The sequence below is a fragment of the Athene noctua genome, chromosome 5 (genome assembly GCF_965140245.1).
Source record: "Athene noctua chromosome 5, bAthNoc1.hap1.1, whole genome shotgun sequence".
Taxonomy (NCBI): Eukaryota; Metazoa; Chordata; class Aves; order Strigiformes; family Strigidae; genus Athene; species Athene noctua.
This window is the reverse complement of record NC_134041.1, coordinates 2,394,173-2,411,714: the sequence shown is the minus strand read 5'-3', so window position 1 is coordinate 2,411,714 and position 17,542 is coordinate 2,394,173. Positions and strand designations below refer to the sequence as shown.

The window sequence follows — 17,542 nt, the reverse complement described above, 5'->3', positions numbered from 1 at the left end:
CTATGATATTAAATATTGTATTGAAATATGTTACGTTGCTAATTGTCCAACGCAAAAGTTACCTCACTCTTCTGCAAGAGCAAAATGAGAACTCACTAGTTTTGAAGGAAGGCGTCTGCTAACAGAGTTGGTTGCTCTTTGAGTCACATTCTTGCCGCTTACCAAAAAAAAAATTAACCATTAGTCTGTCTTTACTTTTTAAAGTGATTTTTATTTTATTTTTTTTACAGCATTTAGAATCAGCAAACTGTAGTGTTTTGTGTGTCTGTGAGCTTGCTGTATTATTGTTCGTCATTTGTCAGTGACCAGGTCTATAGCTTGCTTTCTTCTGGAAGAGTTTTATTGTTCAGGTTGGTGGTCAGAATCTAAAAAGGAAAATTCCACGTCCATCTGAAGCTCTTCCTGAAGTTGGTGTGCACAAAGAAGGGCGTGTGAGCGCGTTGCTGCATCCTGAAGTGTGCGCGGACGGCGAGTATATGCAGTGTCAAATCGATGCTTGTAGTACTGCATGTTGTTCTCCAGATGGTGATCATGGGCAGCAAATTAGATGCAAAAGCAAACCAACAAAACTTAAGTATAATTTTGGTGTCTGAGTCTGAGACCAAACCTTGAGCAGAAATGCTGACTTAGCTAGGGCCAGCTCATAACCACCGTGGAGCTGGTGGAGATGAATTGAGGGATTGATATGGAAAGTTAGAATGATAAAGAGGATGGAAATTTGTGTGAAGGATTAGAAAGGATGATAAAACTGTAGTCAGGCAAGTAAACTAAGCAGGAGGTTATATGCCCAGTCACTCCTTTATATCTGAAATCTGTAAATCCCAAGGAATGAAAGGACATATTTAGGGTAATAGAAAGCTTAAGTAGGAACAGCAGGATGAAAACCAGAAGTTCAGAAGGAGTAATGCTGTTCTGCAAAAGTCTGGGGCTTTTTTGTCTTCTGTTTTTTTGTTGGTTGTTTTTGTTTGTTTGTTTTTTTTTTTAAATGTTGTTTCAGACTGCGAAATATGTTGAAGTCTTATTTCTTAAATCTTTTCAAATTCAACTAGAAAAGAACTGAAGAAATATGCTGCAAGCTTGGAATAGAAAAAAAAAATAGATGAGCTGGCTTCCCATATGATGTGAAAAATAAAAACTTAGGGGGAAAAAAACATTCCTTAGTAACCTGGTTTTGATTTTTCGTCCTATATTTGACATTACTTTAAATCACAGAATGGCTGAAGTTGGAAGGGACCTCTGGACATGATCTGGTCCAAAATGCTTATTATTTATATAAATCACATCAGGTTTTTTGGTAATAAAGCAGGGTCAATTATTCCGATTGAATATGCTTCCTGTATTTCTAAAGCTTGTACCATATTGACTTACCTTGAAAAAGGAGGTCACCTTTATTCATCATAACTTGTCATATTTTCTATGGGGAAAATAATTTTTAATTATGCTGTGCTGTTTCTGAGAATGTAAATATATGGTAGCTTAGTTTTGCAGATCAGACTTACTATGATTTGTTCTAAGTTTCCTAACAATATAAAAGCTGTGGAGAGTGTTGAAGAGTGTTGGATCTGGAAACAGTCTTGAAGGATTTTGTCTGCTCAGTGATTTTGTTTGTTTTTCAGTAAGCAGAAATATTATCTGGTACACTTAGGGATGGCTCATTCCTGGTGCTGAACACTGGGATTGGTAGGAGCGTGGAGTGCTGGGGACCCTTCAAGAAAGTCTCTGAAACGCTGAGGATGTTCTGTTGCGAGATAGTTCTTGTGTTATCTACAGGCAGATCATAAAAATTCTGTAAAGAAGTTCACTAAGGCTTAAATATGTTTGGGTTCACCAAGGTGTGAGGTAGGGGCTGCTTCCTTCGTATAGGAAGAGGAAAATTCCTTGGTTTGTTGTCATTGTTGCCCCTCCCAGCTTCATTTCAGCATCTCACAAAGACGTGGAGCAGGAAATGCAGATTACTGACTTAACTGAGAGAAATATCTTTAATTTTTTTTTCTACTTTCTCCCTTCGTAAGATGTTTCCACCAGAGAATATTCCATCCTCACTGACTTTGCAGAGGGGATAGTGGTTCTTCCTGACCCGGCACGATGCAGAGTAGAGGATTGATCAAAGAAACAAAACTAAACCCTGACGCTGTGTTGGCACTCGCAGTTAGTCTGCTCCTCTGGCTCTGCCACGAGAAGCCTGGTTTGGGGGGGATCACTGGTGGACTCCTGCCCCATCTGACATTATGCAGCAAATCCTGGAGATCCATTTATAAAAATAAATCACAAGAATTCTTCATAATAGGAAAAACAGTGGTCAACCCAACTATATAGGGGTCACTGCTTGCTCGTTTTTATACAGTCAGTACCAGTGCAAACCTATCTGAAAAGAAACTGCCGCAGAGATAATTTGTGCTATCTCTGAGTTATTACTGAAGTTATTTTCTCAGCTAAAAATACACAGATAAGTGTTTTGACTGCCTATATTTAGACATTGTCTGTTGCTGTCAGTTTTTGAAGCTCTTGGATCTTCTTCTCGGTTAGAATGTTTTTTTATTTTTGTTTTCTAGCAGGTCTAAATAGAATAACTATGATTTATGTGCAGTGTGTTTGGTATAGAGGAATTTTAAGAAGAAACAATGTTGGATTAGTCATAGATTTTGAATTTAAAATGTCATTATTTTATAAACATCCTTTTGTACACGGTTTATATTTTGTTATTGCAATATCATCTTTTTCCTAGTTTTCATTTATTTAATTTGTTGCATTTTAGTCTGCTTACGTGCTCAAAATGACAGCGTACCCTTTTTGTATGAAATGCAAGGTAAGCCCAGTAATTTTATTGAAGATGATCCTGAAGTTCCGTGCTGCAGAATTTGCCTGGAGATACTAGTGGTTCAAAACAGAGGTAGCTGTAGGCACACAAAAAAGGCTTTTAATGATTCAATTATAATTATATACCTCAATCCAGAATTAAATAAGACAGCTTGAAATGTATCTAGAATGGAAAGAAATGAGTCACTGTTAATTAGCAAAAGACAATGAAGCTTCTGAAATACTATGTTCAAACTTCATCCTCCCAAGAATATAAAATAAATGGAGATTATGGAAATATGGTTGATATAAAAGCTGAATCAGACAAGAATTTGACACAACTTTCTTGTATCTTTAAACTTCTGACTAATGATAACTTCATCCAAAAGGAAAGATCAAACCCAGTTTGCTTTGTTACCTGGAGATCTACCTTCTGGTTCTCAGTTGAGCCACATTAGATATATTTTTATTCTATATTACACGTGATGGTTGTGGTGGAGCTCTGTTTTCTGCTGCTGTGCAAGCAAAGAAGTTGTTTTAAATTTTGGTGTGAGGGTGTGTGTACTTCTAAAACCCCCAAGAGAACAAAAGTGACTGTTATGTGCATCAAAATGGTCTGTGTCTTCCAGTCCCTCCCAGTTTGCTCTCTGTGCCTGCGTGGCGGCCGCAGGCAGAGCCGTGTCCCTGCAGCATGGTGACCAGGTGCTGTCTGTGACATGTGCCTTCGTGGTTTTTCAGCGATGCCTGAGCTATCAAACGTTTGATAAGGGATTAGAGGACAGGAATGATGAGTGTATTTAGGTTATTATGGGGCTGGGATGCAACTTTGCTTCCCAGCATCACGCCGTGCCGATTTAACAGGCCACCTGCCCTGGCTGTCGTGTGCCTGCGGAGCTTGAGTGTGATTCCACACACCGTGCACTCATCTCCCAGCCAAAACTCAACAGAGTCCACGTATAAATCACGTTTCTAAATATTTGTAGCCAAGGTGCTAAATATTAACAGCAATCAATTATCTCTGACCTGCTGGGAGTAGTTCCTCTGACTGGTAAGTCCTCTGTGAGGTTGGAGAGCTCCTGTTGTCAGGACAGAATAGTCCTGTTTGCCCTGTCAGCGTTAAAGCCTTGGTCTGTGGGTTGGGTTGTCTTCTGTGGCTGTAGGTAGTGCCTGAGTGAGATGCTGAGGCAGGTCAGGGGACCTGCCCTTCGTCACCCGCGGGTGCGCGTCTGGCTGAGGGGACAGCTGCAGCCCGGCAGCCGCGTGTGATGCAGCGTGTGGTTGTGACCGTGTGGATGTAGAAAACGTGTCCCTGGGTGATTCTTCTTTTTCCGTGTTTGCCAGAACACCTCCAGGATAGCTGGAAACTCCTCCAAGTACTGCGTGATCTCACTAAATTACCTGTGGTCCACATCCACCTGGCACTGGCGGGCGTCAAATATCTTCCCACCTTCTCTTATGTGTTTTTAGCAGCTATGTCGTGACCTTCTAGAATCTTTTTAAACTCATTTTTTTGTACCAATTCCTTCCCGGGGTCCTTTGAACGGAGACCCTGGTAACATTGAGAGTGTCATTGGGATGAATTAGAGGACCAAGAATGTAGTGTTGTCCTCGGTCACGTTCTGCAGGTTCTCACCCCGACTGCAGCTCTGGGAGGCTCATTACACATCACTGGACACTCTCTTTCCATTAAAGAAAACAAGAAACTTCTTATATACTTGGACAGACCACAGCCACCTCCTCTCTTTAACCCTGTTTTTATTGGCACTGACAGTCTCTAGGATTTTGGCTGTGAATTTATTAATGTGAATTAATTATTCCTTTAATTAAGCTGTAATGGACAAAGCTGTCTGTGAATTCGGACAGTTACACACAATGCATTGTCTGTTGTTTCCCAGCATCAAAACATGAGGCACTTGGCAAAGCTGGAGGTTACATCCATGCTGTTGAACAGTAAATGTAGTGAGCTTTACCTGTCTGTTGTTGGTTTGGGTTTTTTTTTAGGGAAAAATAACTATAAATACACGTACGTTGTAAGTCTGATAGTGTTTAATTTGAGAGAGGTGATAAGGTGTAGATGATCTGAAACGCAAAGTAATTGAAATAACTTGCCTGCAAACTGGAATGGTGTTTTGCCAGTAAGCTACTGCAGAACTAAGCACGTGGAAGAGCAAGAATAAAATGCAAAACCTAAGCAGACTCAGATTAATGGTGAAGTTTTCTGTTCCAGTTCAACTGTCACAGGTGAGACCAATAACAGATGTATGTTTGCTCATGAAAATGATTTAAATCCTTTCTTTGAAAGGAGGAGGAGGGTTGTCCAGGGCTAAGCACTCATTTTTGTACCCTTTCCATTGCCTGCGTGAGCGGCGATGTTGCCAACCAAACCAAATTGTCGTTTTTCAGGGGAACGTATGGCAGGAGGCACAAAGTGCCTGAACTGGGTACGTAGGATTATCTGTTAGTAAGAAAATTGCTCTGACAGAGCATTATTGATTTTTTTTTTTTTTCTTTCCATACTTGTCATTGTATTATGTCACTTTCATTCTAGTTATAGGAAGAATACAGCTACTGATGTTTGCATTTCACGTTTAACAAGGAGGTTACCTGTGACTGAATTATAGCTGGGTGATACTGGCCAGCAGCCACGGTGCCTGAAGCTGCCTCTGGACACGGGTGCAGGGGCACCGGCGCACGGCAGCGAGCAAAGGCCCGGTCCTGCCTGTGGAATGCTGGTGACTCATGCGAGATGAGGTGCTTAGTCACAGGCAAATTCGTGGCAGAGGCAGGTGCAGCTAACGCTCATCACAGCCAGATAAAAACGCTGCTGAACAGATCAACCAGCCTGCTGAGCAGTGAGCTAACCTGTCCACACAAAGAGCTCGGGAGAGATTCCTTCATACAACGTCTCTCTCTAGTAGCATGAAGCCTCTCCTCATCACGTCAGATGTAAAGGATGTGTAAAATTGTAAGACTTTTTTGCATTGGCTTCTCTTTGCCCAGTGACCCCAGAGTCTCTGCCTGTGAAGAATAAATTGGCCTGTTGAATTCATTTGTAAAATATTTATCTATAGCTCTGAAATGAGAAAATAATCGCAAGTAATACAGATTGGTCTGACATATGTGATTACTCACTGCGGATAATATAGAAGGCATTTAAATGTTCTCTGAGAAATACACTAAATAAAGCACAATCAAAGTTGCTAGGGAAATACCACCATGAATAAGGTATCTTACATCATGCCCTGAGGGCTTATAGTATATAACTTTATTTCTTCATATGTATCTACTAGGAGATAATAATATAAATACCTGTAAGAAAAAAATGGCATTGTAGCATGATAAGAAATTGTACTTTTTTGTTTTAATACAAAAAAGTGCAGGGAACTCAGATAAATTGTGTCTCTGTCTGTGGTGTGTTTTACTATGGAAAATAATATACTAAATCAGTTTAGGACTAAATAGCAGGTGAAAGGCATCAAGCTTACAGTTACTACTGACTTCTTCACCCGTGTTCTGAATGAAAATAATTTTTCTGTGACAGAGGACATCTTGTAGTGGTTACTCGAAGGTACACGGACGAATATCCAAGCCACTCAAAACTCTCAAAGTATCTTTCTTAAGGATGCAGTTAATTTATTTGTGACCAATCTGAAAAGTATTCTGGATCATCTTGACCTTGTCAGAGGTGCTGGATGTTCTAAAGACTTAAAAACTTACGAAATCCTATACGGAGGCTGCAATTGTTGGGTGTTAAACCGAAAACGAATATTCAAGCTGCTTACTGAATGAGGAACAGCCTGTTTGAAAGCAACTGGATGCTACTGAAATGGGAAGAGCTCAAAAAATCACCCTTTATATAGGGTGGGTCCTGCTCAACCTCTGCTAAACTCAAAGAAGTGGGTAGTTTATCTGTGCTGGCGTCCTGACGCTCTAAAATAAATAAGGACGGACTTTACCAGTTGCTTCTTTCTTTTGCGGTTGGCTCAGCTCTTAGGCTGCACACCAAAGGGTTGCTAGGTGCTGCCGTTCTGTCTTCTGTGACCATTTATAGCTCTCCAAAACATCGCTTCAAAGGCCTATGCAAGAATTACTAGTGTCTGCCCTTCAGAAAATTTCAGGGGCCCCTAAATCTGTGGGAACGGAGATACAAACTATATAATTTTAAACTATTAAATATAGAAAAACCTTATCTTCTAATGGTAATATAAATTACAGTGAACGGTTGTTGTTATTTCTTTTTGCCTCTTAAATGTGGGAAATTTGTCATGCAAACCAGTAATTAGTGCTGTATTTCTGCCTCTCATTCAGCATCTCAGTTCTGCAAACTTTCAGGAAAGTACAAGAAAAATTGTCAAACATGTCATTTAAAGTTTTCTGTCATGGGGCCATCTTTTAGAAGCTCTAGCTTGTGAGACAGCAGACGTTGCAATTGAGCGGAGGCAGGCATTTTTATTTCTTTTACGTATTAAAAAGTACAAACTGAACACCAAAAAGCCTCTCACTTCTGAGCTGAAGAGACTTTCCTGCACTGGGCTTTTCTCAGCTTTCTATTAAAGAGGACGTTATTAAGGGAGGGTTGAAGAAGTTCGCTGCATCAGCATCTCTTCACAGCTTCCTCTCCGTATTTCTTTGCTGTTCCATTGGTGTTATTGTTAAGCACAGGGTTTGTGTTGCATGGTTTGGAAGTTTGATCGCTGTGCTGTGTGGTGGCTTTCCTTTACAGCGCTGTAGGAAGATGTGGCTGATCACATGCAGCTCAAATTAGAATGGCAAATTCTTCTTATTCTGGCTAAATGACTATTTTAAAGCATCAGAATTTGGCGTGATGGTTTAAAATGTCAACAATAGGTTTATGTTTAAGTAGAGGCTATCATCAGATTTGATGCTACTTTAAGGGAGTTGAAAGTAAAATTGGGACTAGGATGGGGTAGAATTAACAAATACTGATTCTGCCTCGGATGTAATTGGGAGCACTCACGGGTGGGCTGGACACAATGTGACTCTTGGTTGTGATAGAAAGGAAATACAGAAGGCATGAAGTACAGATTTAATTGTTTCTTCTCGTGTCAGTCTCTTCAGCCTATACTATTCACCTTTCTTTTCCCTTTTTTGCTGCTTCTGTTGTGTCTAGAGGACAAACTCCATCAGTGGAAATATTTAAATTTTCTACCACAAACATACCCTTGTGTATAACACTGGGTGTACTGCTGCTTTTTTTTTTTTTTTTTAAATTTATTTTTAATTTTCTTGGAATCTCTTCCAGATTTTAGCAATGCTGCATCGAGCTCTTCTTTTCACATCACTGTCACCTTCCCAGCTCCTTCTTACCAGCCATTGCTCTGACTTAAAGCCTTGGCTGTCATTTCCCACCCTTACATTCTCATCCACAGTACCTTCTGTTTTCTCATCAAAGCACTATTCCTTGACTTTTCCTGGCCACACACCTTTCTACAGCTTCCAGTTCATTGATGCATTTTTTGGCTTGCTCTAAGTTTCCTCCTAGACATTTCTCTTTTGTTTGATTCACTTGCCCCCCCCTCGCATCTTTGCCTCTCTCCCATTGCCTGGGTTGCTCTTATTTGTTCCCGGTGTTGGCTCATCTCAGCAATTACATCTTCTGCCTTAGGCATCGAACTGAAGATCACATCCATGTCAGTCCTGTGACATTTCCACCGCAAATTTATTCCCTCCTCTACTGCAGTCTTTTTAACCGAGTTCTTTTCCAGTACAAGTGACTGTTCCTGTACTCGACTCTATTTTACCTTCCCATTCCCTCTGCTTTCTCTATTCACGTGTCTTTAGTAGTTTAATTCAAGAGAATATTGTCATTTTATAGCTTTTCCCTCCTGTACCTTGGTTTACTTTTCCTCTTTTCTTCAAAATCTTGTTCTTCTATTGTTTCACCAGAAAACACATTCCTCAACTGCTCTGTTCCTCTAAACTCATCACTTGCTTCAGTGACCTCATTCTAATTCCAATTTCTAGCCTGCTGCATGATCACTCCTACTCTGATCAACCCTTTTCTTTTATAACGGAAATATGATTTAACTGACCTGTTGGAGGGGACAGTGATTTCACTGCCTTCTGCTTAGGATCACATTGCCTGTTCATCTCTCTCTGAGCTAATGGAGCTAATTGGCATCTAGAGTTTCTCTCCTGGAAGTCCATCGTAGATCCTTCCCCCAACCCATCTTCTACCCTGTACGTTTGGCAGAAATTCAGATGTTAAGTAGCAACAGTGCTGTGAGATTCCATAATGTTGCTGGCCCAGTAGGGGGTTTTTACATCAAATGTGTTCAAATTATAGTCTAAAAGAAAGATATTGACTTCTAAGAGTCAGATTAAGTCCTTCCCTTGTGCATCCTCAAGTATTAATAAAGGTTCCAGAGATGGCCATCTCTCCTGAGTGACCTTTACACTGCCGTGTTTGCACAGATGCCTGACTTAAACCGAGCAAACACCAATATGTATGAGGGACCATCAGAGTCCTTCCAGGACTAACAAGTACAAAGGAGCAGACTCTATTGCTTCAGGAACACGTACAGTATGTGTGCACGTAGACTGCAAATTGCTTGAACAATTAAAAATATGTGGGGGTATCTGTGTTTTATATTTTATAATGGTTGGGCCACATAATAGTCTTAATTTTCAAATTGTTTGAAAGCTTGAAAAAAAAAATCTTTGTTTTTGCTTTTAAGGGCAGTATACTAAAAGCTAGGATTTCTGAAAAGGAAACTCTGTACTTGATTAAAAATACATTTCCCCTAGGTTTCCTTCCTTTGAAAAATAAGTGTTACCAGCAAACCGCAATCCCTTGAAATAATTTTTCTAATTAATTTGCTGTCAGGTTAGCATTATCTTTTTGGGATGCCTTGCTAATGCGTTCGAATGGAACAATGACCTAAGTAATGGGGGGGAGCTTCCTAACTGTTTTTATCTAAATATTCTTCTAGAGAGTGTGCTGTATGGAAGAATTATCCAATTACTCTGCCACCGACTGAAAGCTCTGCAAAAACTCAACTAACTGCTCTTCCCTTCCTACTGAAGCATGTAGGACATTTCACAGTTGCCTCTTCCCTAGTATTTTATTTTATCCTGGCAATTATGGCTTAGAAACAGGTAAATAATAGTGCTACTGTAAAGACAGTATATATCCTTGTTGCTTAGCAATGGCTTTCAACACAATGGAGATTAGCCTTTGATGAGGAATTGCATGCTTGAAAATGTTATTTACCACCTATATGGGTTATAATAATAATAAAATATATTAAAATATATTAAAACCTTCCTTGATCCTGGACAATTTGGTAAGCTAGGAAGCTTGTATGAAAACTCACCCAAATAAACTTTTGAAAATTTCCTTAGCTGTCCTTGTTCTTCCAAGTGGTTTCATTTTCCTGCCAGCGCTACCAGACCTTTTTCTTTAATTTTCTTCCACCCCCACCCTCAACTCTTCCTTTGTCTCTTTTCTGATGAGCTGAAATTACTTGTTACTCTTGGCCTATGGATCCTACTGCACTCAATAATCTGTATTGAGGGACAATTTATTGCCTCACACTGTGTTACTGGGACATCACAGAAGTTCAGGAAAGAGCGAGATGCCTGTTGACCTTTTTTTTTTTTTTTTTTTTTTTTTTAATATTAGGGGAACTTCAGTAAACTGTTCCTTGTGCCTGGTAACCTCTCCACGTATTCTGTCTATCATTGCCTCCTGTTGCTGATGGTAACCTCAGCCAGTGTAGCAGAAATTTTTCAGAATTATTGCCAAGTTTATTCTGATACAAGCTTTCACGCCAGTTAGCTCAAGTCTCTTGAGATGTCCTTGATCTCACCTCTTCTTAGCTTATCCTGGAGTAAACCAGCATGTCTTGACAGAACTCCGCTACTACACATCAGTTGGGACTCTGTGCATGCTGGCTGCACGGTTCTCTGCGTGCAAGATCAGAAGTTGGCAGCATGAGGGGTGGTGGCTGAGATGGAAAGAGCCTTTTCTACAGCCTTTTTCAGCTAACAGCTCTCATTTCCACCAAGATCTGGGAGATACCTAACAGAAGAAATATCCTGTGCTAATGGGCAGCCTTCAAATTACTCCGAGGCTGTGTAGTGTCCCAGACCTCAGCTTGGAGAAGCACCTGCCTTCGGGCTACCCAAAGCAGTGGGGTGGCACTTTGTCTTTTCATTCTCTGTGCTCCCACAAAGGAGAGCAGGGGCTTGCTTGTGCCCCCAGTCTCCTTTTCCCATCTCCTTAGCTGAGTCTTTCATGCGTTTCTTTGCTCCATCAACAGCCTTCGCACATCTCGCCACTCCAGGCTGTGGGGCTGACATCTCATCACTAATTTAGGAATGTCCAACAAAGGAGAAGCTCTCCCTTAACGGGCACTGCTTCTGAAACAGCGCTGAATTCAGGGCAGGAAAGTACATACTCAGTACGAGGAACTGTACAGCGTGGTTTATTGCAGAGTGCTTTGAAAAGGTGAGTTTCCCTTTATTCTCCTTGCTGTTTTAATAGCTTTGTGAAAAGGCACAGAAATACTGTTTCTCTAATACCAGCTGTATTCTCACAAATCCCCTCCAGTATCCCACTTTGCTTCCTGGTGAGTTAGAAAGTTCATTTTTTTCTGTTTGAAATTCCAGATTCTATGCATGTGTGGATTTTATTTATCATTCAGCAGAGCTCTCAAGCTCCCCTTTGTCTTCCACTGGCTGTCAGTAGAGCCGAGATGTAGAGTAACAGATCACAGTCTAAGACGTCATAATTCCTAAAGCATTAAATGTTGCTGTTCTGCTACTGCGCGAGCCGCTCGGTATTAAATAACACTGCGTGTCCCGTGGCCTTAGGTTAGGCTCAGGCAGATCTTTTGTTTGTTTGAGTGGGTTATTGTGTGTTTGTTTTTAAAGAAATGTGAATGATGAATAGCATAGTAGCAGGTTAGGTAGAATGTCTGGGAACTCCTCTATAGCCTCTGCTATAGGGACGTTCTCCACAGCAAGCCTTTTCCTTGAAGCTGAGGAAGGCATGCTAATGTTTTTGTAGTGTTTGGGGAAATATGAGTGAAAAGAACACCGGAACGGATCGGGACTGGTGGGGATCTGTTGGGTAATTGATGCCTACACTGTGCCATTAACCTCTTGAACGTGGATCAGAGCACTGCCACCGTAGGTTGGCTGGGTGTACTCTTTCCCATCTCCTTCTTTAAAAAGAATTATTGTATTTACATTTAAGTTCACCTATTTTTGGCTGGTTTAAAAGGTGCTCTGCCACTCCCTGTAGTATTTAGTATGTTCTTACTATCAGCATTGATTCCTCATCTGGATTTCTTTTTTTAACCTTACAGGTGTGGAAGTTGGTATCATGGTGTTTATGTCCAGAAAAAAATCTTGGGTTTTGTGCTTCTAAATACATATATTTCTTAAATTAATTTGAATTAATTCACATTGTCTTGGCAGGAAAGTACCAGGTCCCCCATCCTTCGATGTTTCCCTCTGTTTTCTCTCCCCGTGCTTCTCCAGCAGCGTTGGGGCTGACAGGGATTCTGCCCTCTGACCACACGCAGATCCCAGGCCGGCAAAGCACGGATGCTTTGGCATCCATGGAGCATGCATTCTCACATGCTTTGTTCTTGCACGATATTATTCCTTGCCTTTTTTTTTTTTTCTTTTCTTCTTCCCCCCTCCACTAGACCTTTTCTTCCTGGCCCACCGTGAGCACTGTGCGCATCTCCATCAGAGCCAGCGCCCGGGGGTCTCTCCGGGTGTGCCTGGGGTGCGCTGGGCGATGCCCAGGAACAATGTCATGGTGTTAGACAGCTCGTTAAAATTTCATGAGAATCCGACACGCTCATCACACAAGACGGAGCTGAACACAGTCCAGTTGTCAAAATAATGTCGAGCCAATAAGCATGTCATGGGTGGAGCTACTGCAGTACGGGTAAAACTAATTCTGAATGAAGAGCTATTTATTAAACATACCGGGCCTGAATGAATCGGGTTACTTGGCTTGCGACAGACTAGGGAATTCCTTGATTTTATTAGTGCACCCTGAAAAATCCGGTGTTTTTCTGTTAAGTCTGTGAAGCCAAAATGCTATCGGAAAGGGATTGATCGGGAGCTGGCTGTTATGAATTTTTCATGAGCTGGTGTGCGGGGCTGAATGGCTCCGGCGCGCGTCGGTGTGTAGCTGGCAGGCGAGCCGCATCCACAGGAGGCTGCTGACACAGAAACACTTTGGCGCATTTTCAGAGGGAGAGCTGGGCTGATAAAGGGTTTTCTGACAGCCCTGGCTTATCGTCCTTCGATTTATGCTGCTGTTGCTTCAGGCAGCCTTTCCATTTGGAGCCCAGCCTTGTGAATGAGCAGGGTAAGCTCTGCCGATTTATCAGCGTTTTTAAGCCGCGGCGATGTCTGCGTGATGTGTTTTTGTTACGTTTTCTGAATGGTGAGAGCTCACACAACGTCTAAGCTATGACAGCAAAAGATTCTTCTAGGGAACTTGCTACTCCAGAGTCAGAGATTTACATAAGGACTTTCAAAGAACAAATGCATTTAGAGCTCGAGCTTCCCAAGCTGCCTGGGAACAGACCTACGTCTCCAAAAATTTCTCCTCGCAGTTCACCGAGGAACTCTCCGTGCTTTTTCAGAAAGTTGCTCGTGAATAAAAGCATCCGCCAGCGTCGTCGCTTTACGGTGGCACATACATGGTAAGATCTGCTGGGTATCAGTGCGGGTTTACAAAACAGTGTGTGTAGCTGTGGTTTTAACAGGGAAAAACGAGCTGAGAGTCATTCACGGTACTCCCCGCAAGTGTTAAATGAATAGAGCAGAAGGCAGCCAAAGTATGTATAATGCAGTGCCGCGACAATCGTCATTCAGCTTCTGTTCTCCAGAAGAAATCCAGCCCATTATTCCTGTGTGCCATGGTTAATCTCTGTCGAACAAAGGCAGCAGCCGGTAACTTTCCCAGACATGATGTTGTTGTAGGTAGAACACAGGAATTGATTTCAGGACCTTCAAGGCATGGTGTTTTTTTTTTTTCTTTGCCCCCATCAGCTCTGACTGCAGATGACAGTACAGAGCAGACCGGGTGATTTGGGCAGGGTACTAGTGGAGTTAAATGCTGGAAAGGGCTTGAACTTCACGGTGAGGGGCTTTTAAACAGTTCTTCCTGGCTGTAAATATCCTTTCTTTCAGCCATTTTTTCAGGGAAACTCCACTAAGAGTCGTCTTTTCCTCCCTTCAAATTACTAACCCCAAATAGTCAATTTGCATGCCGTTACAGCTGATTGTGAGCTGCCTCTGACCATCAGTTATCCTGGTTAAACCAGGCCATAAACTGTAACCAAAATATATAATTCAGGAAAAACCTATGAGAATCTCATTGGTTCATTTTCTAAATTTATTCTGTATGGGTCTCGTACAGTCCACCTTTGAAATTCCCAAAGTCTCTATAAACATGCACTACTTGACTGTAGGAATTAAACCAGAAAACTTCCAGTAACATGAATATTTTTAAACCCTGCTCACACACAGCCCTATCCATTACTGTCCTGTTCCATGGATTGACTCAGAGGAGCGAGGTTGAGGCTGTCCCGTTTGGCTCTGTACGGGCCAGTTGTTTAGGGGTATCTGAAATACCCATCCTTGTCTGCTACTTTTTCAAATAGAACCTAATTTTAAAATGGTTTATTTGAGTAATGCTGAAATATGTCAAAGGTGTATTTACTTCTGAAGTGAATTGCTGGTTGCTTAGAGTGGATTAGTAGCTCTCTTACAGTTGTTCTGTGCTGTTAAACAGTAAGAAAAATGAGAGGAAAAACTGTAAACTTTGATGCCAGGGAATTGTACTGAGTAAAACTGGGATAACTGACTTTTAATTTTTTTTTTTAAACTCAGTTTGAAATGCATTTGGGGTGTAGCAGCGTTGAATTAAAATTAGAATTCTCAAATCATGCAGAGTTTCTGCCTTTTTTTTTTTTTTTTTTTTTTTTATCATCCAAGCAGTAATAACAACCACCCAAACTGGTTACGTGTTGTAACGGTTTCAGTATGTTCTTTAGATTCCTCTAGCATTTTAATTGGGTGTAGTCAGCGCTGTTTAGGGTTATACACATTAATTCCCCTGAACATCTGTCATATTTCTCAGCATTGAAAGAGTGGGGTGCTGCTCATTTTACCCCCACTAGCATGTTTTGAGAAATGCAGACTGTGGAAAGACGGTGCTGCTGGCGATTAGTAGAGCAGAATGTGATCAGAGTCCGCATGGTGGAAAAAAAAAAAAAAAATATATATATATATATATATGTACACACATTTATAGATGTAACTAATAATCTCTACTTGAATCATCTTGTAAAGGAGGTGGGATTACTCTAGGTTCCTATTTTTCGACAGAATGGTGGTGGAAGGTTCTCATACTCTTCTCATTTTTTTAAAAGTTTTTAATATCAGGTGGTTATGAACTGGACTTAGGTGTTTTAACCTTAGATGAGAAGTAAACTCTTGTAGAAATGAAGAAAATCCCCGTTGCAAGAACAGGTTTCCAGGATGTGTGAGTACACGTTTAATACAGTCAAAACATACAGCAAATCCGGACATATTTTCATGTTGCTTTAGCATGTTGTAAAACAGGAGGGAATTTAAACTATTTCAGTGTGATACAGCATTTCGTTAGGATGTCTGCACAGCTGCCGCATGTGTGTTGTAGATGGGGTACTTTCGGCTACGTAACTGAATTTGCTATTAGTTGTAAATTTGTTGTACAGCGCATCACCTGTGCTAAGCAAAAATGCTGCTTATGTAAGGTCCTCTTTTATCTTGAGCTGGGAAGTAGTATCTGGATAGCAAAGGAATTACCTCAGGAGTAAATGTACGAGGAGTATCAGCTCCACAGCAATACTAAGCAAGGAAATTAATTCACGCTGTTGGATATCGTATAATCTATAACTTTTGTAGCCTTGTGAATAGAAAACAATCAGTAAACTTCCTCAGTTTGGGGGTTAGTGGTGTGGTAAATTATGATCTTTCAGCACCTTTATCATCATTGCTAACGTAGTTACTTGATGAATCTTCTGTTCACTCTTCTGTGTCCCTTATCTTCAGTTTTCAGTCTTGCCTTGCTCTTCTCCTTTGCTTTTTAACTCATTGCCTTTTCTAGGCATTTTCCTTCTTTTATAACTGCATAGATTTCAACTTCTTTCTCCTGATTATGCTGATGAAATCTGTCATCACCAATCTTCTCCAATATCCAGTCATCATCCAGAAAGAATAAGAAAAAAGGTTTTTCAGATTTATTTTTTTTTTTTTAGATGAGGCCACGACTCAATGCTTCTGTACTCTGAATCTTTCTTTTCCTCAGAATCTAGTTCCCACAACAGTACATAACCAACACGTCAACACAGTTGCCTTCAAACATCTGCCAAGCTGATCCCTTCCTGCTCCGAACCCCTTAAACAGTTTGCCGTGGCTGGTTTTGCTGTGTTCAGTCTTCAGATACCTCAGTCATATAAAATAACAGTGCAAAAAAAGCCTTCAGTCTTTTGCCACCACCAGAATCCACAAGTCTCATTCTTCTTTTTTTTTTGCATCTAGCATTTTTGTCCTGGAGATCCTAAAAGCCCGTATCCCGTTTCTTCCTTTCCGGTAGTTCCCCTCTGTATCACTTGCATTTTGGGGGAGAAAAAGAGCAGGCAGTAGTTGACATGTCTTGACACCTGTGAGCAGCCATCTAAATTGTGAACATGCAGTGCACCTTAGTTGCAGAGTTTCCTCTGCAGTCTCTGGAGAGGGGACAGCATCTCCAGGAGATACGCTTGGTCCGCAGCGCTTACAGCACAGACACAGCACGCTCCCTCTCCACTGCTCGTGGCCTGTTCTCCCTCGCCCTGGCCTTAGCCTGAGGACTTTCAAAGGAATAGCTTTAAAAATTAACTTTTATTTCCTATGGGTCTGCCATCTTACTTTTGTCAAGGAACACTGTTAATACCATCGGGATTGCACCCAAAGCAAGGTCCTGGAAGATCCTGAATGTCTTCTGGAAGAGAGTAGATATTTTCTAAGTGCACTCTGCTGCTTATAATACAGTTTTATTTATCTTGCAATATTTATCTTCAAAATTACAAATAGTTCTTCAATAATATTGATGCAACCTAGATGACTTACTCAGTTTCTTAACGTATCGACAGCCATTGGCTATGCTGTGTGATGAGCACTAGCTTTTTAATGAAGTGATTTCTAGAATATGATGTTTACTGTCTTTTCCTAACTAAGACTTGTGCGTTTTTTTCAAATTAACTCACATTTAGCTTTCATCATTTTAGTGGTTTTAAGCCTGTGGTTTTTTTCTTTACACCTGTTCTCCAGTTTATAAAGAAAATACTGGTCAGAACAGAAACGGCAGAGTAGAAAACTGTACTGTTTTTCCTTTTGGTTATCCCTCAATGCAATTGAAATACAGACATGGGTTTGCTTTTTAAAATATAATGTAAATTGTAAATCATATGCTAGCCCTAATTTTTTGAAAACATAATCTGTTTTCATTACACAATAATTTTCGGTGGTGGAATTCAGTAAGTCGAATCGTATGGCACAATCCAGTCAGAGGGGTGGCATTTGAGTTTTTTCCAAGCCTGGTGAATAACAACTGATCGGTTTAATTACTTGAAGCTGCAAAATGTACTATAGGCAAATCAAGGCTATCAAAAGATGTCACTTTTTGTTTTGCTTTCTGATCATTGCACTTCTAGAGCCAAAT

The 17,542-nt window shown here is 40.9% G+C and overlaps 1 protein-coding gene across 2 annotated transcripts in view; it reads left to right on the top strand.

Moving 5' to 3' along the window:
- The window catches only part of PDE4B (phosphodiesterase 4B), a 195,889-nt gene that overhangs the window by 9,041 nt on the left and 169,306 nt on the right, over window positions 1–17,542 (top strand). The window contains exon 1 of one of the 2 annotated variants that reach the window (XM_074906020.1): window positions 12,889–13,493. The exons of the other annotated variant lie outside the window; for it this stretch is intronic. Within the exon in view, the coding sequence (XP_074762121.1) occupies window positions 13,258–13,493 (236 nt within the window). The 5' untranslated portion in view covers window positions 12,889–13,257. Of the gene's footprint in view, window positions 1–12,888; window positions 13,494–17,542 lie in introns of those variants that run through there. 2 annotated transcript variants of the gene reach the window in all.